Genomic DNA, 15,980 nt, shown 5'->3' on the forward strand with positions numbered 1-15,980 from the left:
ACACATATAAATACCTTAAAGTCCGAAGCGCTTTCACTACCATTTCATTTTACTTTCATAGTAATCATGAGAGCTATCTTTATTTTGATTCATGAAGAAACTAAAGTACAAAATTTAAACGAGTTGCTTCCAGGAACTTTGGAGTCAGTCACTTACAAACTGGGAAACTTTGAGCAAGGCATTAACTAAACGACCCTCAGTTTCTTCCATGGTAAATGGGGAAAACCACCACAACCTCCATGCTGTTGTGAATAAATGACATATAACTGTTATTATATCCCTTGGTTGTAATGGGCCTCGATGACTATTCGTTCCCTTCACCCAGAGAGTGAAAAAATGGAATTAGGACACAGATCGCAGTCTTACTTGCTAGACTAAACTGTCAGTACATTAGCACTGCTTTCCCTGAATTCATAGAGTGTGCTTTTTACAGTTTACAACCCGCTTCCCTAAACGAACATTATGTGCTCTTTCACAAGTCTGTGAAGTAGGCATCTCCATCTTAAGAACCGAGGCTCAGAGAGATCAAACGATTCACCTGCCCACTATACTGCTGCTTAATATGTGGCATGGGTGGAACGCAAACTCATGTCTTCTGACCACAAACCGAGGAACAAAGCATTTTGGGGGACATCAGGTCCCCTCTGTCCGAGGCCCAGGGGCAAGCACACCCAGCCGGGGATCAGGGAGAGCGCCCCAGGGACAGAAATTCAGGGGGTAAGCCCTTGGCCTGGAATTTAACCCCAAAGCAAAAGCTGTGGAGAGCCTCGGAAGGCCCGAGGTTTGAGGAACTGATTACCAGGAGCAGGAGATCTAGCACCCAGGGACATATCCGAAAGAGCTGGGCCTGGAGCAGTCCCCGGGCGATCGGCCGAGGCACGAGGGGGGCCCCACAGGAAGCGCGCGGCCACACGCCGGCCCTTCTGCAGGACGGACCGAGTCTGGTGATGCCAGAGGCTTTATCCTGCCGCGAACGACAGGTAAGGGACCCTGACACGTGCCGATAAACCTTCTGGACCTGCCCAGCTTCTAGGGACTCCTTGACCGGAGGAGAGGGCAGCGGTTACCTTGACAGCCGCTCACCGCGAGCCCGCCATCTTGCCTCAATCCGGGTCCTAGGAGACTCCGCTCCACGCGCCTTCCTGGCCCGCGGCGCACTCTGGGAAATGTAGTCTCCTCAGGAAAGAGCCGCCAGTGCCCCGAGAGGGCGGGAGCGGAGAGGCGGCCCAACGCGCTCCAGCATTTAGTTGCCGCAGGCTTCCTGCAGCTTTACCCAAAAAAACAAAATCACTGCGCCACGCACACGTCCTTAGAAAGTAGTGAGCGCTATTGTTTTTAGAAGTGTATACTAATAATCAGAGGAACTCAAGATCACTTTTTGGTGGATGAATTAAGGTTTTCTAGGGCAAGAGGCATTTCAGAGGACTGAAGAGGGGGTGGGGTTGGATTTGACGTTTGAAATGGGGAGGTGGAGAGGCCCTCCAACCAGAAAACTCAGCACTGGGTTCTGAGAACTGTGCTAGCTATTCATTATGGGAGGAAGAAAATGTGCAGAATCTTGGACCTTGCCTTGTATATTAGCGGGGGAAGAAGAGGCCCCTGGGCCTTTGCACTTTCTGTTCTCATTGCCGGCGGTGCTCTTCTCTCACCTCTTGTCATGACCACTGCCTTACTTTATACAGGTCTTGCTCAAAAATCTCGGAGAGGACCACGTCATTAGAATAGCCTCACTCACCCTTATGCTATTGCCCTCCTTTAGTTTTTTCACAACATTTACCATTATATGACATTAAATTATCATTTGTTTCCTTGTGTAATGTCTGTCTCTTGTGCTAGAATGCAAGCTCCATGAAGGCAGGGACAAGTACCTGTCTTGCTCTACACTGTGTACAAACCCAACATCTAGAACTGTGCTTGGCCTGATTGTAGGCCTCCAGTATTTGTTAAATGAATGAAACAATTAAATAACACTACCGGTATCCAAGATAGTAAATGACTGACCGCTAAAGTGGCAGTCTAACCTGGGAATTCCTTTCCCTCGTGATTTGCAAGATTTTGTATTTATTTTCATTTTTCTAAAAAGGATTCATAGCTTTTATCATGTATGGAGGAGGGTCAATAACCCCCTCAAAAAGTTAAGGGTCATAGTCCTGAAGTGACTTATATTGAAAATAAGTTAACATAAGTTCACAATAAAGAAAAATAAATGTGGGCTGCTGTGGTGTCTCTCCTCATTTCCCACAGAATATCAGGCTTGTTCTGCTGCTAATCTTGGTCCTGTGGAAGCCCACATTGTAGACCCATCTCTGTCTTTTCTAATCTTGTCTATCCTTCAAAGCCCCCCATAATGTCTTTCTGGACTATGTTGTAAGAGAGAGAGAGAGGAGAAACAGATTTGAATGAACAATCAACTGGACTTGTCAAACATTCACTGTGCAAAGCAGAAAAGAGATGGATCAAAGATGATTCCAGAGGGCACATCTTGATGGCTGTGCAAGTGGGGACCACTGACCACCAGGGAGTCTGACTTAGTGGGGCCAGGAAAGGTTCACAAAGCTGACACCAGAAAAGAAACCAACCATGTGCATGGGAAAGAGAGGAGAGACAGCTCCAGGCTGAGGGAACAACTTAAAAGTCTAAAGGCGGTGGAGGGGCCGGCCCAGTGGCATAGTGGTTAAGTCTGCATGCTCAGCTTTGGCAGCCCAGGGTTGATGGGTTCAGATCCCTGGCGCAGACCTACACACTGCTCATCAAGCCATGCTGTGGTGGCGTCCCACATACAAACTAGGGGGAGATTGGCACAGCTGTTAGCTTAGGGCCACTCTTCCTCAAGCAAAAAGAGGAAGATTGGCAACAGACGTTAGCTCAGGATAAATCTTCCTCACCAAATAAAAAAATAAAGGAGATGGAAATAGTTTACCATATGCTGAGTGTATGGTGTGGAGGAGAGTGGCAGGAGATGAGGTGAGTAAGAGCTGGGTCGTGTTGAACGTTGTAAGCCTTGGTGGTGATAACACAGAATTAGGACACAGGCCATATGTGTAGATGTTATTCTAAACACAGTAGGGATCACTGAAGGGTTTTAACACAAAAGAAGTGACATGATATGATTTCTGTTTTTAAAAAATTATTCTGGCTGCACTGCGAGAAGTAGTTTGGATGGTGGCAAGACTGCAAGCAAGTCTAATGAGATTATTGCTGCACTGCAGTCAGGTTAAGAGGTGATGGTGATAACGAGATGGAGAGAAGGGAAAAGAGTCCAGATAAATTTTGAAAGTAGAGATGATGACTCAACTTGCTGATGGATTGATTGGATGGGGGTGTTGAGAGAGAGGAGACACTTCAGGTGAGGCTTTGAGGACTAGCTTGAAGGTGGTGTGGTTCATGAGACGGGAAGACTGAAAGAGGAGCAGGTTTGAGGGGTTTGATGAGGGTGGAAATAAGTAATTCCATTTAGGAGTTGTCGAGTTTAAGATACCTCTGAGCTATCCAACTAGAGATACAAAATGAGGCAGGTGGCTGAACAGATGCATCTGGAGAATTCAGGCTGGGCTAGATATAGATTTAAAGCAACAGGAATGTTGAGTGCATATAGGAGAGAGTGTGAAAAAAAAGAAAAAGGACATAGAACCTGGCCCCAGGGAAGTCTAACATTTCAAGGTCAGGTGGGAAAAAACAGCCAGCAAGGGCCTCTCAGAAGAGTCAGGGAGAGGGACAGTAGGAAAACCGAGAGGCCATGATGTGACAGTAGCTAAGAGAGGCAGGTCGTGAAGTGTTTCCTAACTTTAGAGTTCAGTGCCAGCAAGTTTAAAGCTATAATTTCCAAAATTCCCCAACAGGAATAATCTAATGAATGTAATTAAAAATGAATTTAGTCCCAAATGGACAGTAATGATTTATAGCTTTAAGTTGGTATATCACTTAGGGTCTCAGCAGAAAACAGATGACATACTCAAATTGGTATAATTCCAGGAAAGTTTATTTACACAAGGATTCTTTACAGAGGTGTGAGTGGAATCACAAGGTGTAGTAATAGTATAACCCGGGCTTGGTAGCATTGGCTGTTCCTTCTAGGCCAGAAAGGACAAAGAGAGGGAGCAGTTACTGGACCCCACAAGGAGAGAATGCTGTAGCTGGCTACCTTGAGGGGAGCAGTAATCTTCTGTTGAAGGGCATGGCCAGCCTGAGGCAACCTTGCCAGGAACAACCCAGGGTAATAATTACTCTGACCTCCCTGTCCTTCCGCTCTCCAGTCTCCTGCAGGGGCTCCTCATTGGCCCAAACCAAACAGAAACCAGAGGGCAAGGAACCCCCTCCATGCAGTGCAGTCAATTCAGGTCAACTTCCTGGGCAGAGAGCACAGTGGACAAGGTAAAGAGTGGATCTGGGGGAGCAAAAGAGAGACAACTGGCACCATGTCAGAATAAGTGTCATTAGCATGCCTTTGGCATTGTGACTGTAAGGCCAGAGACCGGTGTGGAATCCAACTGGATGTACTTAAATATGAGTAGTGTGACCTTCTCATATTGATAGAATGTGAAAAGAATTCTGAATAGGTTCAAGCAAGCAGTAAAGAGCTTTATTGAATATGTTGGTAAATCAAATAGTGAAACAACCCGAGTAGGTTAGAAGCTCAACTCACACTTAAGAATTAGGTAATACGTATAACCTGATTCAGGTGACATGGGTGGTAAGTCCGCCCCATTTGGAGGGCATGGACTTGGAATTCCTATTGGCACAGCAACCATAAAAGAGGGCTCTGCTTCTTCCTCCAGGTCATGCAGAAGATGATCCTGGGAGTCTACACTTCCAGACCTCATCCTCACAACCAAGTAGAAGGCACCTCCCACTTGCTTGTGTAGGTAACCCCAGATTACTTGATGGTTACTTATTGTTTCGAATGAAGTGACTTTTAGCTTCACAAAGATTTAAATTAAGTGTAGAAATGATGAAATAAATCAAACCTGTCTAGTAGTATTAATTTCCAGTTAGATTTGAGAAAACACACTCACAAACATGTGTATTCTATGTTTATATTTAAGTATTAAGACTAAATAAGAGAATTTGAACTATTAGATTGGCTTTGTGGCCTGTTAGATTAACTTTGGGAGTCTAATTTTTAAAAAATTTTATTACAGGAAATTTCAAACACATATAAAATTAAAAAGAATAGTATAATAAACCACCATGTACCCCTCAATCAGCTTCAACCATTATCGGCTCGTGGCCAATTTTGTTTCATCTATACTCCCACAGTGTACCTTCTTCTCTATCATTTTTAAGAAAATCTCAAGTAGCCTATAATTTCATCTATAAATATCTCAGTAAGAAATGCTAAAAGATAAAGTCTCTTTTTTTTCTAACATAACCACAATATCATTACACAACTGGAAAAAAATGACAATAATTATTTTTTATTATAATTTTTTTTAATTTTATTTATTTATTTTTTTCCCCCAAAGCCCCAGTAGATAGTTGTACATCATAGTTGCACATCCTTCTAGTTGCTGTATGTGGGACGCAGCCTCAGCCTGGCCAGAGAAACGGCGCATCAGTGCGCACCCGGGATCCGAACCTGGGCCGCCAGCAGTGGAGCGCGCGCACTTAACCGCTAAGACACGGGGCCGGCCCGACAATAATTATTTAACATCATTAAATATCCAGTAAACATACAACTTTCCAAATGGCTCATAAATGTCATATTTTCTATTTAGCTTGCTTATTTGAATCAGGATCCACACCTTTCAGTTGCTTAATATCACTTTTAAGTCTGTCTCTTTAATTTATAAGTTCCTCCTCCATTTGTCTCTCTTTTTTTCCTTGCATTTATTTGTTAAAGAAACCAGATTGTTTGTCCTGTAGAGATTCTCACAATCTAGACTTTGCTGAGTGCATCCTTAGAGGAAACTTTAACATGTTCCCTAGTCTCTTGTGTTTTCTGTAAAATGTGAGTCCAATTTGAACTTGTCATTAGATAACTCATTTAGGCTTGTGATTCTATGTTGAAGGGTGTAAAAGAATTGTATTTGGTTTGGAAAAAGTGTTAGAATGTTTAATAGAAGACTCACTATATTTAAATTTATTTTTTTTAATTTATAAGAATTATTTAGGTACTTGGGAATACTTATCTGTCAGTGAATTGAAGGAGCGGAAAAGAAAATTGAATATGTTAAATTTATAAGTGCAATTTACAATGTTTAAATGTATTTAATTTCCTTTTATGAAAGATTCCCTTAAAAGAGTTTTATTTTAGCTGCTAGTCTTGCAAATAGAATAGTAAGATTTGTAAATTGAACTTGAAAGCTTAAGGAAAAACTAGACTTTACTGGTGCTTCAATAAAGTGAATGTTAATTACAAACTAATCTGTGAATAATCTCCTTGTGCAGGAAAACTGCCTCATAGACACCAAAATACTCATGTCAGCATAAAGATGTTTTTGCCCTCTTCTCTCAAAAATCACACCCAAATAACAATAAGAACAAGGAGAGAAGCCAGCAGGTGCAGGAATGGCAGCTGACTTAGCAGAGGCACCTGACTTAGCAGTCACTGCATGGCACCTGACTTAGCAGAGTCAGGTGCCATTAAGCAAGCAAATTGTACCAAGGCTCAAATGATCGGTGGCACCAGGTATTTCGGAAGAGGGATTGAGGAGGGGGCTGAAAACTGATGGAATGTTTGAAAGTCAGCATAAGGTGAAGTTAGACTCCAGACGCCTATACCTATCAGCCCACTCTAGTCAGCAATGGGAATCTGAATCCGAGAGGCTCTGGACTCGGGAACACCTGGGGAGGGCAGGGGAGAAGTGTCCAACAGAAAGCCGGTGAGGTGAGTCCCGTGTCTCCCTTCCTTGCCCAGCTCAAGAATGCCGGCACCTTCTGTTGTCTGAGCCTGGTCTGCTGCCTTCTCTGTGATGATATGAACCACCCCATATCCTCCCAATGAATTCCTTTTCTGTTTAAGTTATTCTGAGTCAGTTTCTATGCCTGCAACCAGGAAGCCTGACTAAAATAACATTTCACACTTATCTCGTATTAGTTTCATTCATGTATGTCTGCATCCATTCTGCATGAGGGTAACTGTATGTCCGATTTGGCTCATCATTTTACCTGCAGAAGCTAGTATTGTGCCTGGCACTTAGTAGGCACTCACTAAATGTTTGTTGAATAATTGAATGAATGAAGCCTTCCCTGTATCTTATATATATATGTATACTCTCCACTGTGTCTTATATATCTCAATTACAGAACTTATCACATCAAATACATTAATTTGTTTAAATGTCTGTTTCCCCTATTAGAAAGTATATGCTCATTTTTGAAATCCAGTTCCTAGGGAAGGTCTGGTACATTATAGGTAGAGAATGAAGAAAAACAGGAAGGCAGGAAGGAGGGAATATGTGGCAGGCATTATGTTACTGCTGGACACTCAGCAAAGAAGAATATAGTGCTCCCTGCCTTAGAAGGATGCACAGTGTTGTGAGGGAAGTAGGTAAACAGGTTATTATAAGGAACATTTGTCAGAACATAGTGTGCAAGATGTTTTGAAGAGGGTGGAGAAGACTTCTCAGAGGAGGGTGAGAGACCAGTGAGCAGATGGAGTAGGGAAACACGCGTGAAAAGGCACCATGATGTAAAAATGGTGGTGTTAGAGAGAGTGTAGGTATAATGGATTACAGGATATTTAAAGCAATGATGAGATTGTCCAGACTGTGGTCTGAGGTTGCCTTTGGGGACTTGAGATGGAAAGTAAGCAGTAGGTTAAGAAAATGTCAAGTGGTTTTATGATTAGAAGGTAAGAGGAGTAAGTTTTCTGATTGGTGAATTTAAAACAATGAGCTGAGTCTGCTCTGCCTTGTCTTTCTTTCCCTCCTCTCTTTCTTTCTCTCCCTCCCTTTTCCCTCTCTTTTACTTTCTCCCTCTCTCTATTTATCTTTCTTCTTCCTCCTTTCTTTCTCTCCTTCTTACTTTTTTTTTTAGTGGCCTGTCTTCTGCTCTCATGCATTCCCATCTGCTCTGTCTCGGGTTAAGGTGCCTGCAGTTGTCTGGCTGTGCTAAGTGACTGGGGGGCTATGCCTGCAACTGGGGAGTTGGCGGGGGAATATTAGTAAGCCCAAATGACCACAGACTTAGGGCTGTGTTGTCCAATCAGCTTTATTAGAAAGGAAGGCAATGTTTCGATCTCCATCTCTTTCAGTTGGTTATAGTTTCAGGAAGGGAAAGGAGGGTTATTTATTGGCCTCCTCAAAACCCAACGATCTGGAATACTGAACACTTGGGCCAACTTAAACCCCAACAATCTGGAATATGTAACACTTGGACCAAGATAATTAGAATAGGCAGGAGAAAAAATATGGGTATTGAGTCAAAAGGGTCTAGAAAAACAGGAACAAGAAAAGTATAAGTCAAGGCTGCTGTTGCAACCGTTCTGTTTTCTTGAGCAAATCAGATAGTATGGGACAGTGACTCTCAAGCTTTGGACCCTTCAGTGGTGCCTGGGGAGCTTGCTGAAAACACAGACGCATGGGGCTTCCGACTTGCACTCAGAAGATCTTGGGTGAGGCCCCTGCACTGGTATGTTTAACCAGCCTCTGAGGTGATTAGCACTCCAAAGTTTGAAAACCTCTGCTCCAGAGTATATCAGATCCCAAATCATTGTACTCAGAAGCAAAACAAAGTTTTCAAAGTATTTCTAATCACTCTGGAATCAGGTGGGCAGTTTTCTGCAGAAGGCAAGTGACACGACTGAGAAGCATATGAGAAATCAATAGGACTTGAGAAAGTCCTAGGTGGTGGTGGGAGAAGAAAGGCAATGGGAGTGTACTGAAAAAAAACTTGAGTGGGGCACAGCAGGTAGGAAGAAGTAGGGGAACAGTTTAGGCTGGGTAGGCTGAGTATGCAATCGCAGGCAGAGTTATGCAGTGACTAAAGCCCAAGGATGTGGTATGCAAATGTTCTCTCGGAAACCTGAAAGGGTGGCACACAGAGGCAGGGAAAAGAGCCTTGCTTTCAGAGTTCCTGTTCCAGCAGGGCTTCTGGCCAAATGTCTTGAGTCACCATCCTCTGGAATCCTGTTTCCACTGGGAACTGGCCCAGAGAGAGGAATCCTCCCTCCATCTACCTTTATAGAAACATCATGGAATCAATGATGGGCTCTACAGAATTGCTCCAGTGGTCCATACACTTACAGGCTCTCCGTGGGTGAGATGACATTCAAGAATGCTTTGTAAAGCATGAAGCACTAAACAAAAGGAAGCCTATTGCTCTAATTCTCCTGGGTTTCATCTTTCCCAAGGCCTTCCTCCTGGAGATAGAGCTCCTATGACCCTGGAAGACCCCACTCAGAGCCTCCTTACAGGCTGGCCTTGTGTTAACAGTTTATAAGTGCTCAGCCATTTACATGGAAGTCATGAACATGAGGCAGCAGGCGTTTTTTTCTTTCTTTTTTTAAATCAGTGTGCAGCCTTTTCTTCCTCCCCCACCCACTTCCTCCCTGAGTCAGTGTTCATGAACCCTCTTCTCACAGATACTTCTGTCCTGACCACCCACGGAAGAGTGTTTCTACGTGCAAGAAACCATAAGGGTATTGCAGAAAAATGAGTATTGCTTATGACTTGAAACAGGGCCTCTATTAAAGGTGACTGACCTACCATTTTCCAAACTGATCTATTCTATTTTGTCTCTGCAAACATGAGACAGTTTGTAGAAAAGCTCTGTTGCCCTCCAGGAAGTCAAGTTGAAGAGTTTAGGGATGAACATAAACATCCTATGCTTTCCGTAAGCATTCACTTATGGATCATGAATCTATGTCAGCCATTCTCAAACAGGAGTTTATTTGCAGCCTGTGGTCATCGATTCATTCCTCTCACAAATATTTTTTGAGACCTCTCATGTAGCAGACCCTGCATTAGGCCACAAGGATACAGTGTTGACCAAGATGGAGGAGATCCCTCACTCTGAGGAGCTCAGGTATAAATGTCCTCCGATATTACCTGCAAGGTAAATAGTACTTAGGCATCTCCCATTATAGGACCAAATTAGCAAACCTAGAATGTTTGGGGGTGGGGGGTGTGGAAGGAACAGGAGGCAGTGAAATAGTTTTCTGGGGAGTAAGAGATTTGCATAGAACAGGATTCCTCTAATTCCTCCAACATAGCATTATTGCTTGCTCTTTCCCTATATCATAATGCAAAGGCACTCGTGGTTTGAGTCCCAGAAGGAGAGACTGAAAAAAACATGGAAGAGAGCAAGACCTGACATAGAGCCAAAAAAGCGTAATTAGCTGAGTTCTGCCTAGCACTGTTCAGCTTAGTGAATCTATCTGGTCACTGTAACCATTTATTCAATGCCATAGACCAGCATCTTTTTGCTGAGGTTTGAGTTTATAATATCATGCCTGATCAGTGTTTAAGGAGCTTTGAATACCCCTTAGATTAGACTGTTGAAATTAGTGAATTGGCTTCTTGTTTTATGTTTTTAATAGGTAACACATTCAAGTAGTTCAAAAATCTGTAAGATACAAGAGTAGAAGAAAAAGTCCTCCTTTTACCTCTGTTCTCCAGCTGCCCAAGACCCCTCCCCTGAAGGAATCGATTCAATTAGTTTTGTAGATATCCTTATTTTATCCATATTTTATAGATATGGTAAGTAGGATTCTTAACCAGTTTTCTAACTTGAGAATAAACCTCATGTCAGCCCTGTGGCAACCTGTCCTTCTAGAATATTTCCTGTTCTGCAGGACTTATATGAATCAGAAGTTTAGATTTTATTTTCCAGATGAGTATAGTGTGAGCTGTTCTCAAGGGGGACAACAGGAAAAACAACTAGAAGAGACATGAAAAAATATATTTTAAGGGTTAATACTCTAAGAGAATTTCATGCCATCAAAACAATCTCTGTTGATTGGGTTGGTGGTTACCAGAGGGGAAGGGGGGAGGGAGGAGGGCGAAAGGGATAATTAGGCACATGTGTGTGGTGATGGGTTGTAATTAGTATTTGGGTGGTGAACATGATGTAATCTATGCAGAAATAGAAGTATAATGATGTACACCTGAAATTTATACAATGTTATAAACCAATGTTACTGCAATAAACAAAAAAAGTGATAAAAAAAAAAATCTCTGCCAAACAAGGTTTTACTGTCAAGTTTTAAAAATCTGGTTTCCTGAGGAAAACTATACCTGGTTCAAAAATAATAGCCCTTGCTAAGTGGTACATAGTGTTCTAAGTACTTTATATATAAATGTATCATTGAAACTTCCCAACAATCACATGAAGTAGGTTCATTTTATAGGTGAAGAAAATGAAGGACAAACAAGTTAAGCAAACTGCAAGTTTTCAAATCTAGGTGGGACTCCAGGGCCCTCACTCGTAATCTGCATGATACTCACCATCCATTCTGATACAGAATAGCCAAAAGAGGGCACGTGACGTTTTTTGTTTATACATTTTTGTTCTTGTTTATTCAAAATCTTTTGTTCTCAAATTTTAGGATCAAAATTACTCATGATGTTTAAATGCAGAGTCCCAGACCTCAGCATTGACCTGGAGACTTAGAATCTCCGGGGGAAGGGCTCCAGGAATGCTTATTTCAGCCAGCACTGCCGGTGATGCCAAGGCAGGTGGTTCCTAAGCATATTGTGACAAACGTCATACCTGTGGGACTTTGTGTTTTCCAAAGTTGGTCACACCCACAGCTTCTACCACACATACTCTGCTACTTTCTAGAATCTTGTCACTCCTCTTTCAAGAGGTAGAGTCCATATCTTGGGTGGGCTTTTGTGACTAGTTGACCAATACATTATGGCGGGAGTAATCCTATGTGACTTCCAAGGCTGGGGCAAAAAAGTGGATTCAGCTGCCACTTGCACTTGCTAGAACACTCACTCTTGAAACCCAGCCACCATACAGTGAGGAAGCCCAAGCTGTCCCAGGGAGAGGCCCACCTTGAGGGGAACTAACAGCCAGCACCAACTTGCCAGCTATGTGAGTCATCTCACAAATGGATCTGGTCCCGGTCAAGCTGCCTAGGCTGCCGCAGCATGGAGCAGTGACGTGCCTTGTCTGCCAAGCCCTGCCCAAATTGCAGATTCAAGAACTAAATAAATGATTGCTGTCCTTTTAAGCACTAAGTTTGAGCTGGTTTGTTATGCAATAGACAACTGGCGTAGTCCCCTTCTAATTCAATATTCACTCTGCCTTTCTTCCTAATAAGGTGAATTCTCCTGGGTCTTCTCTAAAATATTCTGAAAGTATCCTTGTCCAATGTCATTTACTTTCTCAGATTCTTCTAATCACAGAACCACTCATTTAGGACTTCTGGTTATTTCAAGTTCCCATTATTACCTCTGAGGCTGTGTTTCACATCTAAAAAACACTGGTAATAAGAAAGCCTACCTTATATGCTTTATAATTAAATGAGATAATCCATGTCACCATTTAGCATGGTGCCCAGCACATGTTATCTTTTATTATTCTTATTAAGTTTCTTGCATTCATATTCTCCATTTCTTTAATGCTCTATTTTTTTTTTTTCTTATAGCTTAATGCCATTTCACAGGCTATTTTCTATGCCTGGCATGCTCTTCCCTACCAGGTCACTTAGACTCTTACCCATGTTTTAGGCCTCAACTTCTTTGGGAAGCCTTCTCTGACTTCTCAAGCAATTAATGCCTCCCTGTGCTCAAATAGCACCTTGGAGGAGCCTCTATTATAGCCCTTAACACATTGGGTTGTAATTGTTTACTTGTCTCTCTTCTCCACTGGACTCTAAGTTCCTGGAAAGCAGGGTCAGCCTCTTTGTATTCTCATCCCCTAATACAGCATCTGGCACATCTTCATTCACCATCTACTGTCTGTGCTACTGTGTTTGGAAACACTGTGCTTAAGTAGTTAAGGGGTCCATGTTTTGGGAGACCTGCCCGAGGACAAAACAGCTCCACCTCCTGCATAACCTTGAAACAAGTTAGCGTCTCTGAGCCTCATTTGTAAAGGCGGAGGCAACACCTTCTTAAGATTGCTGTGAAGATGAAGTAAAATAGTAACTGCAGTGAGCCCATCACACAGCAAGCAATCAATCACCAGGATGTCACGAAATGCTTCCCCAAATCCTATTTTCGGGCATCCCCACTCTAATCTTCCTTTAGGGCCCCGCGCTCTGTGGGTATCCCTCTTTCCCGGATTACTCCGGGCTCTCCAATCCTCTCCTTGGTCATTCCTCCAGCTAACGACTCTGCCGTTTCAACCACTGAGTCCAGAAGCCATTCTTCTTCCCCGCCCCCAACTCTCCAAGCTCTTTTCTTTTAGCCTTTCCCGGGCCTAAGGGGTGTGTCAGAGGCTTGATTTTTCCGAAATATGAAGATCAAAACTCTCTGGCTAGGGTTTTCCCTGGCTAACTTTCGAGACCCACAGGAGCTTTGCTACCGAGTTTCGGTCTTCTCTCTTTGAGTCAGGAGCCAGCGGATCAACTTGACCGCAGTCGTTCCCTGCAGCACCAGCTCCGACCGCGCGCAATGCAGGAACGTTGAATGAATGAACGATCGCACTAACGAAGGAATGGGCTACGTCGGCGGCCGGGCCTCTGTTACGTCGCCCACCGGCGCGGGCGTGGCCGTGGATAAGAAGTCTGAGGGGCGCCGCCAGCGCAGTCCCACCATCGCGCGGCCCGCTCGGCCAAGACCGGCGGAGCTCCGCGCCACCTCCTCCAAGTCCCTGCCCCGCCGCGGCGCGTCACTTCCGCCCCCTCGGGCCGGGGCTGGGGCGGGGAGCGCGGGGGAGGGGGCCAGGTCCGAGGGAAGCCCGCCCGAGCCGGGACTACATTTCCCGAGGGGCCTGGGCTGCGGCGGCGGCGGCGGCGGCGGCGGGCGCGGCAACGTCCCCCGGAAGTGGAGCCCGGGACTTCCACTCGTGCGTGAGGCGAGCGGAGCGGAGACAAGACCAGAGGCCGAACTCGGGATCTGACAAGATGGCCGGGCTGCCCCGCAGGATTATCAAGGTAACCGCCCAGGCCGGCCTCCGGCTGCCCGCTCTGCTCGTGCGCTCTCGGCAGACCGGGCGGCGCAGCCCCTCGCTGCCTGCGGCCCGCGGCCCGCGCTGGGAGGCCCGAGGCAGCGCGGAGAGGGTCTGGCCGCGGCGGCGAGGGAAGTCGGGCGCTGGGGAGGGGGCGCCGGGGAGACTTCCGGCCGCGGTGGGGCAGCCCGGCGGCGGGGACCCGGGGCTTCCAGGCGGCTGCCCCGCGAGCAGGGAAGGCCTGGCCTGCGCTCTGGCGGAGGGTGGGGCCGGGGTTGCGGGGCTCCGGTTTTGGGCGCGGGCCGGCGCGGGCCTCGGCGGCCTCTCAGACCACCCCCGGGCGGAGGCCGCGGGCGCGCGGGAATCGTGGCGGGGCCCCGACTCGGGGTGGGGGTTGTGCCCCGGCACGGCCCCTCGGCCCCGGAGCCCCCTCTCGGCCCGAGCGGGAGCGCGGGGATGCGGCAGCCCCGCGTTCGGAATGAATGAACCGGGCGGGTGAGGCCGGGCGGGGCCCTGTGCCCCGGGAGGCGGCTCCGGGAGGGCCGCGCGTCCTGCCGCCGTCGACACATGCGGGCCCCGGGGTCCGGGGATGTGGGGGCTCCGCGCCCCGCTGCCCTCGCTTCCGCGAGCTCGTTTCCTTAGATACGTTTCCGCTCGTTATCTCCGCGAAGTGATTTTACTCTGGTTGGCAGACTGGTTCAGAGCTCCTGTTCAGAGGAAATAGTTTAACACGAGACCGGGGGTGGGGGTGAGGGCGCAGGTATGGGAGACCCTGTGAAATCTTTTGCCTCTCGATTTTGTGCGCTTTAACCATTACATATAGAACCATGAAAAATTTGACATCTTTATTTTGCGAATTCTTTACATAATATCGAGTCCTCCGATGTGAAATGTTTCTTGCAATACTCAAAAACAAAGCTTTGAAGTTTTTTGTCAATTTTAGTGAAGGAAATCAGTTGAACTCTGTGTCGCTCAATATGCGAGTTCAAGTGACTAAATTGCAGCATCATTTTGCTGGATATAATGTGTTGAGCGTATATTTAATCTAGTTTGTTGTTCTAAAGTTTGGGGGGAGGTGCATACTAAGTGTAAACCTGTTGAAGGCTGATGTATTGTGTGTTGTTTCGTGCAGTTGTAGGTAAATATGTGTGAGATGGAGGTGTCTCTGCCTTAAGGTCCTTGATTTAGAGAAATAAGACCATTTGTAAGATGGATGTTCTTAGAAATTAGAGAAGTAGAACAGATTGTCATTGGGTGCTGGAGTCTAATGTGATTCTTCATAGTGCCAAATTTGTTATATTAGTGGATTTATCTCGGACTCTGGCCAAGGCAGTTTAATTGCTGTATGCATTGGAAGATCCTTAAAATGTGGTTTTAGTTATAATGCAGTTACGTGGCCCTAATGGTCTTGTTTATCGAGGCCCCAGTTGAAACTGAGGGGTGGAGGATAGAGCTGTATGCCAGATATTCTCTTAATTTTTATTGACTTCTAGTCAGGTGATTGACTAAGTACATAACACAAATTGACATTCAAGATAATTCTCCAAAATACATAATGAACTAAAGATTTAAGATGAATTTTTCCATTTTTGCTTGATTTTGGAGATATTCTGCAGTAATATGAAAGCCTTGAATAGAAAAATAAATTCTGTGGGATCTTGTTTTTATAAACTTACAGAAATTAAGGCAATAAGTTGTTCTTATAATTCAGTTCATTTGGCACACAATAGTTTAGTTTACACTAGGCATTTGCATCTTACTATTTAAACCAAAACAGTGATAACTCATATATAATCTTAATTTTACAGTATTTTGTTGATAGCATCTCTCTAATGAAAGATGCCTTGATTTGGGTTTTATCTTGTAAAAGTTAGGTGGTTTTACTGTAATACCATTTATAGAACTGTTTTCTCCAATTCCTAGGAAGGATTAAAAGATTATACTGTTTTTCCTAGTGCCCATGCTTATATTATGTA

The 15,980-nt window shown here is 44.9% G+C and overlaps 2 protein-coding genes across 3 annotated transcripts in view; one reads left to right on the forward strand and one right to left on the reverse strand.

Annotated features, from left to right (window-relative positions):
- MRPL42 (mitochondrial ribosomal protein L42) overlaps positions 1–1,130 on the reverse strand; it is a 30,328-nt gene extending 29,198 nt beyond the window's left edge. The window contains exon 1 of one of the 2 annotated variants that reach the window (XM_004417954.3): positions 1,068–1,130. The gene's annotated coding sequence lies outside the window, so the exon portion shown is untranslated. Of the gene's footprint in view, positions 1–799; positions 1,047–1,067 lie in introns of those variants that run through there. The other variant, XM_087449110.1, reaches the window with a different exon arrangement.
- Positions 1,131–13,846: 12,716 nt separating this feature from the next.
- The window catches only part of UBE2N (ubiquitin conjugating enzyme E2 N), a 33,684-nt gene continuing 31,550 nt past the window's right edge, over positions 13,847–15,980 (forward strand). The window contains exon 1 of the mRNA XM_004417953.3: positions 13,847–13,990. Within this exon, the coding sequence (XP_004418010.1) occupies positions 13,961–13,990 (30 nt within the window). The 5' untranslated portion in view covers positions 13,847–13,960. The remainder of the gene's footprint in view (positions 13,991–15,980) is intronic.

Source organism: Ceratotherium simum, chromosome 25, assembly GCF_057802395.1.
Source record: "Ceratotherium simum simum isolate JZ-2026a chromosome 25, ASM5780239v1, whole genome shotgun sequence".
Classification (NCBI taxonomy): domain Eukaryota; kingdom Metazoa; phylum Chordata; class Mammalia; order Perissodactyla; family Rhinocerotidae; genus Ceratotherium; species Ceratotherium simum.